At 43.2% G+C, this 16,644-nt stretch overlaps 1 protein-coding gene and 1 long non-coding RNA gene across 2 annotated transcripts in view; both read left to right on the top strand.

Moving 5' to 3' along the window:
- The window catches only part of EIF2B3 (eukaryotic translation initiation factor 2B subunit gamma), a 95,259-nt gene that overhangs the window by 64,437 nt on the left and 14,178 nt on the right, over window positions 1-16,644 (top strand). Inside the window, exons 7-10 of the mRNA XM_084527973.1 lie at window positions 2,245-2,375; window positions 3,023-3,216; window positions 7,368-7,445; window positions 7,885-8,033. Coding sequence (XP_084384099.1) covers window positions 2,245-2,375; window positions 3,023-3,216; window positions 7,368-7,445; window positions 7,885-8,033 — 552 coding nt within the window. The remainder of the gene's footprint in view (window positions 1-2,244; window positions 2,376-3,022; window positions 3,217-7,367; window positions 7,446-7,884; window positions 8,034-16,644) is intronic.
- Window positions 8,040-16,020, top strand: LOC311440723. Its single transcript, XR_014695552.1, has 2 exons — window positions 8,040-15,536; window positions 15,742-16,020. It is a non-coding gene; the product is annotated as an uncharacterized lncRNA (long non-coding RNA).

Raw genomic sequence — 16,644 nt, 5'->3', positions numbered from 1 at the left:
GTGTGTTCCTGGGCCACATCTTATAGATGACCCAGAGACTTTCTCCACGTTTGCCGAAGGAATGTGGCTAACACTTCAGAGAATTGCAGGAAAACTGCAGGAACTTTGCCAAGAAAGAGTAAAACAGCAAAAACCGGGAAAAATTTTGTCTTTCCACCTTTCCGCTGCTTTCATTTCCTACCGTGTTGTGTTGTCCTCTGCATCAGACTATTTAAGGCTGCCAAATACTTGGCTATTTTATAGGTAATATATCTTATAAATGCCATGGCCAGCCTCTGAGGGAAACACAGGATTGTCGGTTTTGGATGGAGTATAAAACCCGAGCAGGAAATCATTGCTGAATGGCACAGCTGCAGGCAAACATTTTAGGCTAGTAAAGTGCCCATCTGCACAGCCACACGTGGGGCGGCAGTGGCAGGGCGCGCCTGCAGACGGTTAGCACGGAGAGGGTTTGTGATCAACGGGTGAAGTGGTTTGCTTCGTTAGTTCCTGAAATACAGCTATCTGAAGATGGTTATGATGTTATTTTAAAGAACGGAGATTGCAGACCAGAGCTTTCCGTTTTCTTTAAAGAAATAAAAGCAGAATTTCAGATGTGGGATGGGCGAGATGACCCCGCTGCCAGACTGAGGATGTGGCACGACCTACAGTGAAGGACTGGAGGAAAAGCTTGTCGAGGAAAAGGAAAACACCATATTTCTTCTTAGGGCTGCACTGGTGACCACATCTGAATCTTCCTGTCAAAGTCCGAGATAGGAAGGTTTGTTCAGGCCTTTAGTTCTGTCTGTGGTGTTCACCTGAACAGGGACCCGCAAGGGTTGTGACCTGTGTTTGATAAGGCGTGAGCTGTTTAAGATCCCACTTAGCTAGAGGGTTTGCCAACTTAAAATTACTTTCAGGAAACTCATTCCAGCACTTTCCTCTTTTAATTTCACCTATTATTTGTTCCTAGCCTTGCTATTTTCCATTCTGAATAACTCCCCTTCTTTTGCAAGTTATCATCTGATGAGTTCATTTAGTCAAGCTCTCTGTGTTTAGTTTTCCCAGTCCTTCCTCTGAAGTTTAGCACTTCCTGCTACACGTGCCAACTTGCAGTTTATTTTCCGCATGATTTTCCCAAGCGCTACTTTCAATAATCCACAATTCAGTAACTAAATGCAGATTGTTAAAATAATGAAACAACAACAATAAAGCTCTTTTAAGACTGCAGCTCATGCTCTGCAACTGTAACAATGATTCATTTGTTGGTGTTTTTTTTCCCAAATACTTTATTGAAAAATAGAATTACCTTCTAGTAGTCAAAATTAAGTTATGGGGTTATAATCTCATTGTACAGTAGACTTTCTACACTGATATTTGTCTATTGGGAAGGTTTCTTCTTGATTCATTGTAATGTATAAATCGATGCAAGAGGGGAGATAATCCAGTGATTGTGGTCATTGTTTAAAGCATTGGTGGCTTAGGTTCAAGTCCCTGCTTTATCACAAACCTCTCACAACTTCTCTGACTCCTGCTGTTGAGGTGTCAAAATTAATATAGCAAAAATTGAAATCTGTACATGGGGAAAATGCTGAAATCTTTGGAAGCTTTTCTATTGTATTTGATGTATTTTGGACCGGTGTGCCTAAAGAATATGAAACTCTTGGGACCTAAACTTGTTGATTTCTGTTGGTTAAAGGGCTGAGACTTTAAAGTGCTCTTGATGGTTCGCGTGTGCAGGAGGACATCATTAATGTCTATATTAGAAATATCTTCATTTAAGAATCAGATATTTCAGATATCCTTGAGCATTTCCATACTTTTGTCATAAAGAGAAGGAACTTCTTTGGGGTTTCCCCTATACACACTTTATTCTCTCTTTTCCTGTAAACAGATGCCATTTTTAAGCCATGTAAAATGGATTTCAGTTGTTGCCATTGTGGTGTTGGCACTGTTCTGCATTCCATCTGCACACCACCATGAATTGCAGGGTGATGCTTTATTAAATTATAGGCATTTCTGTTAGAATATAGGGGAACTGGTTCTGAAGATAAAGCGTTTTCCCTGTTTTGAACCTTCCTTTATAAATTAATGTATTAAGAAAGCACATGACTGCTGGACATTGCCTTAGTGCCACATGTCTTGGGCTATCTGGCATTTGGATTTGTCCTCATGAAAAACTGCAAAATGCTAATGTTATGCAAAAAAATGAAGGTACGTGAGTTTTAAAGTTCATGGACTTCAGGTGTGCATCTCCTTCCCCAGGTCAATCACATCTCTCCGGAGTGAACTGATTCCACATCTGGTTAGGAAACAGTTCTCTTCTCCTACATCATTGCAGAAGGGACTCAGCAACAAAGAAGAGGACCAAAAGAAAAAGGAACAAGCATCCCTAGGTCAGTATGACTATCAGAAATTCAGTGAAGGTTTTAAATCCCTTATACTGCAGCTGAAGTGTTGGAAAGAGAACAGAATTAGCTTGAAATATTTGGGTTTTTTTGTTTTGTTTTGTTTTGTTTTCTCTTTCACTTTTTGATAACAAGGTTCTAGTAAATTTCTCTTTTAAATAGTATTATGCATTTTACGAATGTTTTTGTCCTTGTTTATTTTGGTGTAAATCAAGAACAAATCAGCTAGGTGCTCTTTTTTTCCAGAATCCAGTATAGATAAATGCACCTTTGAAAATGTAATTTTAGGAGGCAGTTCCATTGTGTAGGGCAACAGACAAAGCCTTAACCACCTTGCATTGGGAACTGGACAGGATCTCAGATGGTGGAATTTATTTTTAGCATTTCCACAGTCTCCTTGTCTGACCTTGGGCAAAACATTGCATTTGTCTTGATCCCTTGATTCCCACCTGCAGAATAAAAATAAGCACTTACTCACTAGATGTGATAAAATCTGTTAATGATTGCTAAGTATCTAGCCATTCAGATGATGTGGGGCAAAGATTTCCCTTCACCAACAGTATTTTAATAGTACTCCTCTTCAGAAAGCATTTCATTAAATCCTGTCTAACTTCATGCATGTGTGTGTTCTCCAGACATTTATAGTTTCATAAAGGAAGATAATAGCTTGCTGAAACCTGCTCCAGATAACTCTTGTTGGAATGATCATAGAGGAGATATGAACGAAACGCTCCACGAAGGAAAAGTGCGCTGCTACGTCCATATAATGAAAGAGGGACTGTGCTTCCGAGTGAATACTCTGGGGTTGTATATTGAAGCTAACCGACAGGTGAGAAAAATGAAGAATGGGCACGTGGGAATACAGCAGTTTAGGGGATATTTTGGTCTCCAAGAATGTCTCCCTGTGATACAGCCGAGCAGTGTGTGGGAACTGAACCAGTGCCACGTTATCTGCACACATCACCCTCCTGGTTGCTGGATAGGGACGTGAGACGAGGAAACAGTTCTGTCACTAATTTCCTCTGTAGCCTTGATTTAGCCAAGAAAATCCCCACCCCAGATACTCTTTCTGGGATTTGTTGGTGACAAGAGAGTCAAGAAGTGTGGAAAATAAGGCTGGAAGTAGCTTTAATAGATCATCCAGTCAGCGTCCTCCATGTCCTAAAGGCAAGATCAGTTCTGACTGGACTCTTAGCAAATGTTTATCTAAGTGATAATGGCAAAGATTATTAATGTTTTGCAGGAAGTCTTAAAACTACCCATACATTCAGAACGCCTAATACTTTCCATTATGAAAGAATTATTTTTTAAACAGGTTTCAGTACATTGGCACTCCAGGTAAATACAGAGGTGATGTGTTGATCTGTTGCAGCTTTCGTTTACTTTCACACTACTGAGAATTCATAAAATAAAAGGTCGTAGGGGAGGATTATAAAAATCCTAGCTAATGAGATGATGATTAAAAGCTTTTACTCCTAACATGAATTATTTTTTTTAACTACACTGGCTGATGCAACTTACAAGTTCTCACTTTACTCTCCAAGTGATGAACTTAATGCTGTGAGGGTGGACAATTTCCTCTAGTTTTGCAAGATTGTAAGGGAGTGCAACAGGGGGATTCTCAGGGTTTCTGAGGTTTCTTAGGGACTCAGGGTTTCTGGAAGCAGGGCTGGGAGAGCAGTATGTTGTAATGGGAGTTCTGGAAGTGGTCATTTCCTTGCCTTTGCTCTCAGACTGAGTTGATTTCTTTTTACTAAAATCAATGAATGAATTTATGCAAATTAGAATTGCAGCATGGCAGAGTGATTTCACACACTGGAGCTTTTTCTCTTCGGTGCCTGCAGAGGAGCACAGAAATGAAGTTATTTGTTTTAAAGCTAGGGATGTGAGAAAGTGAGGAGGGGAGGCAGCACTGCCGTCAGAAAGGGAAAAATTTCCCCAGGAACATCAGGAACAAGTGTGCCCAAAGGGTTAAGGGAGAATACCGCTTGCTAGGGGAAGTGTGCGTGTACATTTGGCAGCAGCCACTTCAGTAAAAAGTTATTGAGTTGAGCCAGTCAGACTCCATGTGGGTTTTGGTGGTGCTTGTTTTTTTTTTTGTTTTTTTTTTTTTAACCTAAATATTCTACATTTTGGTCAGTTCAGGAAATGTGTTTGCTCCTGGGTGGTACATAGAATTAGTGTTTTGAAATCACACTGGGGCCTTCAACGTCAGAAAGGATTTTCTTTGAATTTTTAACTTTTCCAGAATGGTAAAATTTCCAAGGAAACTATGCAGAGGTAAAGCATAAAACGGAGCTTAATGATGGGTTGTGAGAAAGGAGTTCTTTGGTGCCCCTGTATTTTGTTTTTCTCGTTAATCCTGATAAAAGATACCCGTATAGTTTTACGTCCTTTTTTTTTTATTTTCCTTGTTTTGTTGGCCTCTCGTGAAGACTCCTGGTTTCTTGTTTGCTCTTGGTCTTCACAGACCAGATTCTGTTTCCGAGCAAAGCCTGCACCTATAATTTTGCTGTCCTAGAGGACAGACTCGCAGAGCAGTAGCAGTCCAGTCCAGTAGCCGTGGGAAGGAATGGCATCCTAACCCATTGCCCTTCTGGTGAGGAAACACTTTACTCACATCATTTCACTTCCAGCTGGGTTTCTGGATGCCTGCAGCCTGTGTGTGGGCAGGTGGGTTCAGGAGGGAGTTATCTTCAATAGCAGGAAATAGTTTCTTTGTAAGATGAATTAAATCCAAACACATCTTAAACCTTCCCTTGACCCAGGCACTCCCTCTGACTCCTGCCCCCTATCTAACCTTCCTTTTCAGAGTAAAATGCTTGAGCTGGTAGCTTTCTTGGGTCACCCCTCAGGCTGCACTACCACCGACTGATTCTAATAAGGGTTTTGCTCTGGCCGGTAAAATCCTTTATTTATTTTAACACACCACCTTTCTACTGAGGGAGGCCAGGAGCCTTTCCTTGTTTCTTTCCCTTCCCACAGAGCATCACTGGACAGCAGGAATCCTTCCAGCCTACGCTGTAGGTAACGCCTTGGCGTGTCCTGGAGCTATCTGGCGTGGCTGCCCTGTGGCAGGTGAGGACAATGTCCCTTCACCAAGCCTGTGTGTAATCCAGCTGGGTTGGCCTAGCTTGTGGTGTTTTGGTAAGCTGGTGGTTTTCTGTAATGCCTGCGGCTTGGACTGAAGGATATAACCTACCTCGTTGCTTTTAAAAAAGAATAATAATAAAAAAAAAAAAACACAGAGAAAACATAAGTCTAGTAGGAAGACATCTCCAAGAAGTGAAGAGTTACAGGTGTAGAAATGTCTACTGGGGACAGCAGGCAACCTGAAGAGGTAGCTCAGAGATGTGAGCTCATCTGAGCTCATCTTATTCATCTGAATGAAGTATCAACTGTGAAAATTCTTATCATATGAAAAACAGCACTATTTGCCCATCCTTGCACGCTGGAAGGGAAACGGGCTGGTCATATTATGAATATCTGAACAATTTCCTGCAAGTATCATCTCATTTGAGATCTTGAGATATTTTTTTCTGATCTGATCCCAACTCCTTCAGATCTGTAGGATCTGCTTGAGGTTCCCTCCCTAGCTATCAGCTCTCATTACCCCAGCTTTCCAAGGAAGCCATTTTACCGTATCGCACTGGATGGCAGCTCCTTCCTGACAAGTGTGGAAATTGCTGCCGACTCTCAGCCAAATTTAACAGCAAGAGAGATCTGGAAGATACAGCTTCACGAAGAGTTTTGTCAAAATAGATGCCTAGGTAGGGAAGAGAGAGGCTTAATGAGTGGCCTTTCCTCTGCGTTTGGGCAATCCCAGTTAAACCATCCCCGTGCTGAGACACAAGCTGCCCTCCCCGATGGGCAGTCAGCTGGCCAAGCAGCACAAGCAGAGCTCTGCACATCCACAGCATGCCCTGCCTCTCACTCAGGCACGTGGTCTGCCTTGGCACAGACCTCTTTGCACTCACGCATCGGTTTGTCACCTTCTGTGTTTCCTTGCCTGCCACCTCTGTCACACCAAGGTGCATCTGACATTGCCTCACCGCTGCAAGCAGCTCTGTGCAGCCCCGTGTCTTCGCAGCACTGTGTCTGCAAGGCTCCTGCCTCGCCTGGGATCCTCATCCCTGCTGTCATCGCCTCTCCTGTGGTGTGTGACCTTGGCCCCAGCCTGACGCCAGGAGAAGCAGAGTGCCTCAGGCTGCTCTTTCACCTAGAAAAGGGGGAATGGTAGCGTGATATCCCATCCTCCTGCTGCACTGGCTCCCCTTTCTTTTTGGGAGCCAGCTCAGAATTGCTCTCGATGGATTTGTTCTTGGCTACCTAATGGACCATGTCTCTCTCTATTACCGTTGCTACTTTGTCTGCTTATCAAACACCTGTCTTCTCTCTGTCAAGAGCCTTTTCTTCTGCAGCTTTCTGCCATCTGGAATAGCTACTTGATCAACTGTAGTTTCTTTCTTCTTACACATCTGAAATACTTTTTTTTTTTTTTTTTTTTTTGCCTGCATCTCAGCATGCTGCCATATTGAGTGGGCTAAATACAGTCATCTTTTTAAGCCAGTTTCTTTTATATTTGATCCTACTTGCATCTCTCTGCTGCATTACCGAATGATAAAACATTCTGAAGTGCGTTTAAAATGGCAGATGATGGGCAAACCTGTAAAGTAGTATATGGGATGCCGCTGTGTCCTGCTGGAACCTGCAGCATGCTTGCTGCTGGTGGCAAACTGAGTTTAAAGGGAGACATGCAGTACATTGCAGTGGAAACACACCTGCCTCCTTTACAAATGGGAGGACAATAAACCCCACATATCCAGTTGGAGATTTAAAATTCAGGAACCTACATTTTCCTTTAAGTTAGTAAGTTTATGACATAAGTGCAATGGAAACCAAAGCCATCTTTGAGCAGTTTATGTACCATACAGATACAGCCTAGTCGTGTTAAATTCCAGTGCTGCTTTCTTTATTCAGGTTCCCAAACTATTGCTTAATCTGGGTCTGGAAGAGCCACTGGTTCACGGGTCTGCACAGATCACTGACAGAGGCATGGTAAGTGTTCCCTTTGTTCGTCTCTGCTCTTTCAATACAGTCTGCATGCCCTTTGCTTCAAGAACTGCTTCCTAAAATTCAGTCCGCTGTTGGATGAGTTCTGATGTACAGAACTGCAGTGTGAGTGGTACAGCCCAGTGCCTGCTTGTAGGCTCTCTCTTGAGTTCCTACCTTTCAGTTTCTGTCTTTGAACATGTTTGGTAAATTTTAATTTAATTCGATAAATTTTAAAATGGAATTTTACTGAGCTAATAAAGCTTGGGAAGACTGTCCAATCTACGGGATGGGCCCCAAATTTTTGGTCTTTCCTCTGCCAAGAATCCCTGAGGCGAGAGCAGCGTGTGCTCTGTGGATGAGTGCTTGAGACATGCTGGTTGGAACACATGTATGGAGAACACATACTGGTGCTTTTGCCAGTTTCCATTTTTTTCCTCCCTAGGTTGGATCAGACAGCATCATTGGGTCGTCTACGCAAGTGGGGGAGAAGACATCAATTAAACACTCCATCATTGGCAGCATGTGTACCATAAAGGACAAAGTTAAGATAACAAACTGCATCATCATGAATTCTGTTACAATCGAGGAAGGGTATGTTACCTCTTTGTATTTCAGGCCACTAAATTTTCCGTTCACTTTTCTAGATAGATTCCGAGTCTGTAATTTTTGTCCTGTAAGTAACAGTAGATCACAGGGGAGATGTTTCTAAGGCACACGTCAGAAATGTCTCTGAAAACAGGCTAAAAATGCATAAGTGAAATGATTTAATGAGTGCTGCAGGCTTGAAACATAGTTTGCTCTTTTTAGAGGCGATCATACCATCTTCAGAATGTGGAAGTAAGTTAAGAGGATGTATGACTCTATAAATTTGTGTGCCATCTCTCCAAGCTTTATTTTAGTAGCTGGGTCTATGAGTATACCTAGAATATTTGGGTCAGGAGATATATTTTAAAGTGGTACGCTTACCAACTGGAAATGATGTTATCACCTTTGAATATTACAACTTTCCCTAACGTTTTCTTTGACCCTTTTTTTGTCATCTTGCAAGCTTTAGTTTACTATTGTGTATGCTGAGTAATAGAATGAATGAATACGTTTTTCAAAGAGAAAATCTGTCAGCCAGTAGAGGTTTCCTATGCATTAAAGACACTAATTACATAGGTAGCCTTGAACCGTTCATTTCTAAATGTGGGAAAAGTGGCATATATGTAATTGTTGATGTCTGCATGCCCCCATCTTTCCATACAAGCTGGCTTCCTGTGGATGTCAGCGGAAAGGAAACTGCTGATTGAGTCTGTGCAGGCCTGTATAAATTCCCTCCTCCTTCATGGCTTGAGGTTTGCTTAGGGCCTCAGGAAAAAGGCCAAACTCTTAAACAACGCCAAGTTGGCTCTGGAACCTGCATATCTGAAAAACAAAAAAACCCAAAGGATGTGGGGTCTATGGAGGATACTACTGTTACATAACTAAATTACAGGTAAGTATGGTACCTTGCTGCCAAGTGTTTGTCTTTAATAGAAATCCACAGTAATTTCAAGCACATCATAAATCAGAATTCCTTTGAGTATAGAAAATAGCTGGTTTCCAGTGCTATTGCAAATGGATCCAGTATGGCTGTATCACAAGTGCTGCTGTCATAAGAAGTACCAGAAGCTCTCTCGTTTGATCATGGGACCCTCTGTCACTTTGATTAATGAATTGATGCCACAGTCATAATAGTATGGTTCTGCATACGAGGTGAGCAGCTCTACCACAGAGGCAGCTGAGTGTATAAATAGTGGTATTTTTATGAAGAGTCCCAAATTAGTTTGTGTTTGTCTTCACTGTTATGTAGTAATACTGTTTTCTAAATCCCAAATCAAGCTCAAGAGTCATTATCATAAGCATTCAACAAAATTCCACAGGCATTATAAATATGATAAGATACTAAAGCTAACTTTTTGGGTCAAATTTAGTAAATTTCTGGAAAACAGTTTATTCCCTGGTCACTCTAAGTGAAAACAATGTCATCACCAATGAATGAAAAATCTTGCAGTCCCTGGAGTTTTCCCCTTGAGCAGTTCCACTGATACACTGGAGTCAGATTTGTAATCATTCATCACCAGCCAGAAATAAGATTGTAGACTGTGGAGCTTCATTTAAAAGCATCTTGTAATTCATATTGCGTAGATCTGCACGGGTACAGCACTGATAAAGTATTTTTTATTGCATCATTGTAATCTTTAAGATTAGAGAGGGATGAAGTCATGCATACACAGGTGGTGAGATACAGAACTATCCTAGCTGCTAACTTTTGTTGAAAGAGGTCTTGCTTGTAACTCAGTGAAAACAGTTTCTGTGTATTTTGATCTTCTTTCATGTATTTGATTAAATCTGATGGATTTTTGTTAAAATGTTAATGATTTTGAAACATGTTGATGGACCCATTTGCAACAGTTGGCTAAATTATATGTGGTTTTGCTTTAAACTGCCCACAGTGGACAGCTTTGCTTTACAAACATCTCTTCTCCCAAGCATTTCTAAGTAACTCGGGCTTTACCTAATCACCGACTAAGAAAATGTCTTCCACTTTATTTGGAAAGTCAGGATATGTTGGCTGATATGAATCAAAATGAGCAAATGAGCTCATAAAGTGCCTTAGCAGATCTTTTTTTTTTTTTCTTTTTTGCTTAGCAAATGTTCTGATGTAAGCCAGCTTTAGCACCATCTAATGCGTTGCATATTAGAAACTTCTGGAATTGCACTGAGAAGTGGATAAAACTGTATCATCTAAGAAATATACGTTCTAATGCTGGCATGAGCAGCTCCAGCAAACTAATGGGCTGCTGTGTTGTATCCTAGTCACACGTGAGCGATAACTGAAGGCCAGTCCCAGCTCTGTTCCTTGCAGGAATACCAACCTGAAGCAGTAGGCTGAGAAGACCGCCGTAGGGCAGATATTATGGAAAAGACAAAGCTGTTTAGATAACCCAGAGAAGAAAGAAAGATCAGGTAAATAATTTGTGAAAGTCAGGAGTCTGGGAACAACAAAGTGCAAAAATTGCTCAGCATTCCGTTCTGAGCTCATTTATCAAGAGCTGTCATTATTCATGACGCTGCCTTGATAATTTTTTACCACTTACATCACCTCGAGCTTCTCTGGGTTGAATCTCACCTTTGTTTTTTTGCCACGTCTTAGATGGAAAAGTGCTCAGCAGCTTCACTTAATGGCATCAATACAAAGGAATACGTGACGATGTTTTTATCTCACAGTGGTTCTCTGTAGTGTTGTGAATTGAGGATGCTGTTGGACATGCCATAGTTTCTGGAGCTTTGGGACCCACAAATTATGTCTCCAGACCAGAAAGATTTGCTGCATTTGGTACCAGCTTCTGGAATGGGTAAATAGATTCTTTCTGGGCAGATGGGAACACCACAAGAGGTTTACTACAAAACTAGGTTCTTATTGTTTGGCTGTGGTTGGCTTGTTATTGTAGAAACAGAGGTTATGACCTAGATGATGCCCTTTGAAACAGTTCCTTCAAAACAGAATGGATCGAGAAATTTGATTTCACCCTTGCGTGCTGTTTTCAAGTTACGATCCCTTCTCCAGTGATGGCTGAAGTGTCTGATATTCTGCAGGAGCAGTAGCAGAGGTTTTGGTTTTCCCAGCCCTGGCGTGTAGGGGCTTCTGTTAAGCTATGTATGTCTCCTGTGAAGTGATTTGAGTAGATATGAATCCCCCTTAGAAGAGATTACAGGGGATTAAAGAAGTTAGCAACACGGGCAATATAATTGCTAGTCCTTTCTTAATGTGTTTCCCGCTGTGAGCTAATTCTTCCATCAATGAGACAATAAAATAGCGAAGATTACATACGTGCTGAATGATGGCCATCCTTGACCAAGCTGGGAGGGACGTAATTTATACAACAGCACAAGTGCTGAGAGATGCTGACTGCCCAGGTGACAGGCTGCAGCGGGGAAAGGCTTCTTGTTTCCCTCTGCACGGCTCCCCAGAGCTCGGTGACAAATGGCTGCACTGAGTTACGTGGCTGGAGAGAATTTACTCATCGAGCTGAAATTACAGGGCACGCGAAAACTCCGTGCGTCTGAATGCTCCTGCGGTAGCTGTGCATGTCCCGAGTCTGGGTTGGATTTGGGGCTGACCCTTTTGTTTGTTGTGTGGGTTAGATGTGGTGCCGTGCAGCAGGGCCCCTCCAGCCCCAGGTCTTTGATGTAGGGGTGCTCTCCTTGCAGCCCGCTCGCCTCCGCTGTAACACTGGCAGCCTGGGGGCTTGGCAGGCAAAGGAGGTGACACGGTGAGCTGTGAAAAGTGCTGGGGGGTGGGGTGAATATTTGCTGTTGGGGAAAGTTAGATGAGTCTCGCCGGGAAATGGGGTAAACCTTTGGGAGCTCTGATATCTAGGCAGAAAGGATAGGCTGGATAAAAAACGTGCATGGAGGACTCAAGTACCCACATTTGTGGAGGAAGGACTGACACCAATTAACGTTATGCTGGCTGAAACTGGTGTCTAACTCGTTCAGTCACTCGAAGACAGTAAGTTATGGGTTGGATGGCGTTCATCAGGCTCTGGCTACTCGTGTTGAAGTGGGAGGCGCAGACGCCGTAACGTTACTCGGTGAGTGGACTGGAGCGAGACCACGTGCGACTAGTTAACCGCTGCTCTCGTGTACCACATGGCTCCAATTTATTGCTACTTTTCTTTGAGAAAATGTACAAAGGAAGAAAACAACAAGCAAGCTGAGCTGGATTGACTACTAACTGCAGATTGATTGTGAAGTTTATTGGTTGTTTCCTCAATAGTGCCAAATCAGCACCTGATGTAGAAGCAGCGAGCGGTTTGAAGAAAGTTGTAATTAAAACCAGGATGGAATCGAGCATTTATAGGGGTTCAGCACATAAGTGGTCTTTTTCCCGTTGGATAATAGCAGTACAAAGGAATGATCCCATTGCCAAAGCAACGTTCTGTTGAAATTGTAAAATATATTTTACAGTGCGTTCCCTCATGAGAAAGAGTGAGGAGATTAAGTCGTTTCCAGCACCATAGCTTGCAAAGCTGGGAATTAAGTTGTGCTTATGCAGGGATTCCCAAACTTGTTGTATCCTCAGCTGTTGTCTTCTGGATGCTCGGTCTCACAATACTAATTGCATCCCTGCACTATGCTAACCTTGGAAAGAATAAGGCTAGAATAGGTTTTGCAGAAGGCACATGAAAACTGAGTACTTAACTCAGAAAAAGCATATGCTCAGCTTAAATATGGATAAAGTATATATAAATATAAAATATATCATGGATGTAGATAGGTACAAATAAATAAATAAAGCTGCATACGGTCCTTGCCTATAAAAAGGGCTTTTATTTCTCTTGGTTATGTAGCAGTTATGTTCTGTCCTTTCTCTCCCACCTTTTGGTTTTATATTGTAAACTCTTTTGGTCAGGAACCATAATTTTAATCCTCCTATTTAATTCAATGCACATGCTTCATGAGATACTGGATAGAGACAACCTCAGGTCAACAGTTTGCTTACAGGAAAGTCAATTGAAGAAGAGAGGACAAACCAGGCAAGCGGTGAGCAGAGAGCAGGTAAGCTCCTTGCAGGGCCAGTTTTCAGTTACTTTCAACAGCAATTGAATTCTGTTGTATTGTATTTAGGATATTTCTCATATAGTACCTGTTATCTTGTGAATCTCTGAACCATTATTACTATCAGCTCCTCAAAAAACATTTTCTTCTGGCTAGCTTCCTGGTACATCAATCTATCTCAAATAAATCACCTGCTCTTTAAACTCAGATACAGATGTTTCCCTGATAGCGCAGGGAGCTCTTCCCCGTTTTACAAACATCTTGTATGCCAAATGTTGAACTTAAAGCACAGGTCAGCTCTGAAAAGTGGCATTTTAAAACAGCTCCTCTCGTTCTGCTGATCTTCTTCTTCAGGTGGCCAGAGTTATGTCTGACTTCAGAGCTATAAATAAGCTTCTGCCTCCTGCTAGCCACATGGCTCTAATTGAAGAGGGGTATGCGCGTTTTCAAAGCATCTGATTGCTCGCGGGTTTTGGTGGGAATCTCTGTGTAAGTGCCATCAGTGCTGTTGAAAATTTTCCCAGCCTGGGTATGGAGAAGGAAGAAATTCTCCCAGTGCCAGATTTTTTCCTCTGAGTTCTTGAGGGGACTGTGGAGTTGAACAAGTTGAGCGTAGCTCCAGGAAGCCAGTCTGTTTTTAAGGGCAACGTTTAGCAAGTCCTCTTTTACTTGTAAACCTAGCCTGTACGATATGGAAGTTGATTTAACCAGTAATGTCCGACGGAGGGCTACAGTGCTCAGTCCCAAACTGCTCTTGAAAACCCCAGGGAAAACACGTGTCAGTTATCCCTGTCAGTCTGACTGGGCCAGCTGGGGAGCAAGCAAAGCAAACTCTGTGATGGGAGTGAAGATACAGCTTTTCTGCTCTGTTACCTTAAAATAGAGATGGATAGCTTCATTCTGGGCATCAGCTGTGCGTGTATAAAGCCGTGCAGGATGTGGCCCTTCCACTCTGTAAGAGCGAATCCAGAGGGAGGTCAGTTTTCCCGCATAGGGTTTCCTGGTGTGAAACTGGTTTCAGCGTGTGCTTTTGCTGAAGTGTGCAAAACCGGGCTTTCAGCTACATAAAAGGCCACCAATTTGTTTGTTCCGAGATCAGCTGGATTTATCTGAAGTTTCAGAGGTGAGGCACAACCTTCCAGGCGACCTCCCCCAGCAGCCTAAGTTTCACTTAATAAAACAAGTTAAGGTAGGTTTGAGGCAACCCTTTAAGGTCAGTTGAACTTTCACTGGAAAATACGAGTGCTGGCAAGTATACGCAATATGTAATGCAAAATGTTTAGGGTGTGGGGAAGAAGTGTAAAGGAGCCATACCACAGTGATGAGCTTGGCTAGAAAAGAGACATAAAACAAGTTCCTTAGTGAAAACACCCTCAGAGACGGGTTAAGAATTTAGGGGGTTGGTAGAATGTTTTTGTTACCCCCAAGGGGAAAAACAGGAGATCAAAGCCCAAATTCACTTAAGAATGCTTTCTTTGAAATGTATCTATAAATTATAGCACGTACTGCTGGCATCTATTGTAGTCTTTGGTATTTACTTGAGTGCATAACGTGAGATCCACAGTACCCTGAGTTGGCTCCTAAGTGTGCAAAACTGAATGTTGGTGAAGGCAACGTTTGGGTCCTCAAGTTTCCTAATGGTGTTTTTGCCTCTTCCCTGCTTCCCATGGTCTTTGTGCCTCGTCCCTGTGACTGCGTGGCCCAGCCACTGACACACAGGCTGAAGGGGGACTCCTTGAGGGGCTGCTGGTGGGGTTGAGAGCTCGCCGCCCGCCTCCTTGCCACCTCTCCCCACCGTTAAGGTGCGTGCCGGGGCTGTTATCTCCTTGGTCAGGGCAGAATGGGATGTTGCTCCCAGGGGAATCCACAGCTGTTACCCCTCCGTCAGCAAAGTAGCTGCCGAGGCATGTCACCCTTGGCTTTTAACTCCCGAATCAGTCTCTGCTTCCTAGCTCATCCGGAGGAGCAAGAGCCCTGACTTCTTGGCACGGCGGCGCGTTGCCCACGGGCCGTCCTAAGCATTACGCTTTGAGCTCTTTCTTCAGCTCGAGCCTCTAGTTTGAAGCGTTGCATTTTAGACACCTCATTTGCTTTGCTTCCCAACGGAGGTCGCGTCGGTTTTTTGGCACAATTGGATTAAACCGGCAGACCTGGATAGCTTCCACGGGCGTTTCAGGAGCTTTGCTGTAAGGCAAACCTGTGACATTCATACCTTCCTCAGCTTGCACAACGCGGGCGAGAGCTGCAGCTGAGGTCTTGACCTCGGTTACTTAAGCCCCTTTCTCCCAGGAGCGTTCATCACTTTAATCACAGAGTCCTAAATAATCAGTGGGTAGCCTGTAATTAGGGGGTTGTGTCTTGGACTCCTGCAGCCAGCTCCCGGTGTGCTGAGCGCGGCGTATTTGGATTTCCCATTCCCCCCAAGGACGTTTGATCTCAGATTTACACGTTGGAAAATTACGAAGGGTACAGCACCTCGGTCCCCTGGCAGGCTTCCTGCTTTCGGTGGTAGGTGCCTTTCTGTTCTGAAGTGTCTCAGCGCTGCAGCAATTGACACACTTGATTTAAGGGTTTGATTTATAGACTGATACTCGGGCTGAAAGTCAGCAGTTCCAGGGCTGCATAAATCAGCCTGTCTCGGGGACTAATACTTCCTTATTTATAATTTCGACAGGAGATGGAATTCTTTCTCAATTCTTTACATTTCTTTCAGATGTAATCGACCACCCTGTCCTTTGGTTTAAAGCTATGTGGCTTTGCCACAAATAGAGGGAGGGGAAAGCGAGCCGAGGCCAGGAATCGCCGCGCTATAAAAGCTCCATATTGTGTGCTCTTGGACTTTGCTTTCTCCCGGCTTCCTTCGAGCCCACACAAGAGATGGACTTGAGGTTTTTTTGGCTTTCTTCCCCTCCCCCCCCCCACCCTCCCTCCATACATACGCTGACCTTTTGGAAAAATAAATAAAAGATAAAGCCGGACCTGGAATGTTGCAGAATGTGTGTACATTTTGCTCTCTGTTGTTTTCTGCTGGGATTAGTTGTTTACAATGGGGGGGAGAGGGAGGGCAGAGGAAGGGAGGTCTGTGGCCTTAGCTGAAATTAGTGGCATTTCAGAGTGATCTTGTTAGGTGGTCTGCAGTTTAAAGACCTAAATCCTTGTAATCCCCCCATGCCTCCTTGGCCACTACTCCTTTTGCTCTTGTTCTCTCACTTTCAGGAGGAAAAAAAAAAGCCAGAGCCAGCCTCGCTGTCTCAGATGGAGGCGTGTAGCGTACCCACATGCACCCGTGCACACACTCACTCTCCCGTGCTTTCCTTCGCACATTGTACCTGTGGAAGAAATTAATGCCTTAGCTCGCCGACATCTCCATCTGTTACCACTACAGGACCAGGCTTGTAAAAATGCTCTCTCTCGAACGCAGACGCGCACGGAATATTTTTATTTATTTTCCGCAAAAACGCTCGGCTGCCAGACTCGCAGTTTGTGATTGCACTTAAAACAAATTCAAATTGAAATTTCAGCCATAAATCAAATGCCCCAAATTAGTTCCTCTTGTGGGTTTGAACATGCTCTTTGGATTTTAAGGTCAGGAGATATCCGTTTTCACAGTGCTGAA

This window comes from Aythya ferina (genome assembly GCF_964211825.1).
Source record: "Aythya ferina genome assembly, chromosome: 8".
Lineage (NCBI taxonomy): Eukaryota > Metazoa > Chordata > Aves > Anseriformes > Anatidae > Aythya > Aythya ferina.
Note: the sequence above shows the minus strand (reverse complement) of the source record. Positions and strands in the feature narration are given on the sequence as shown.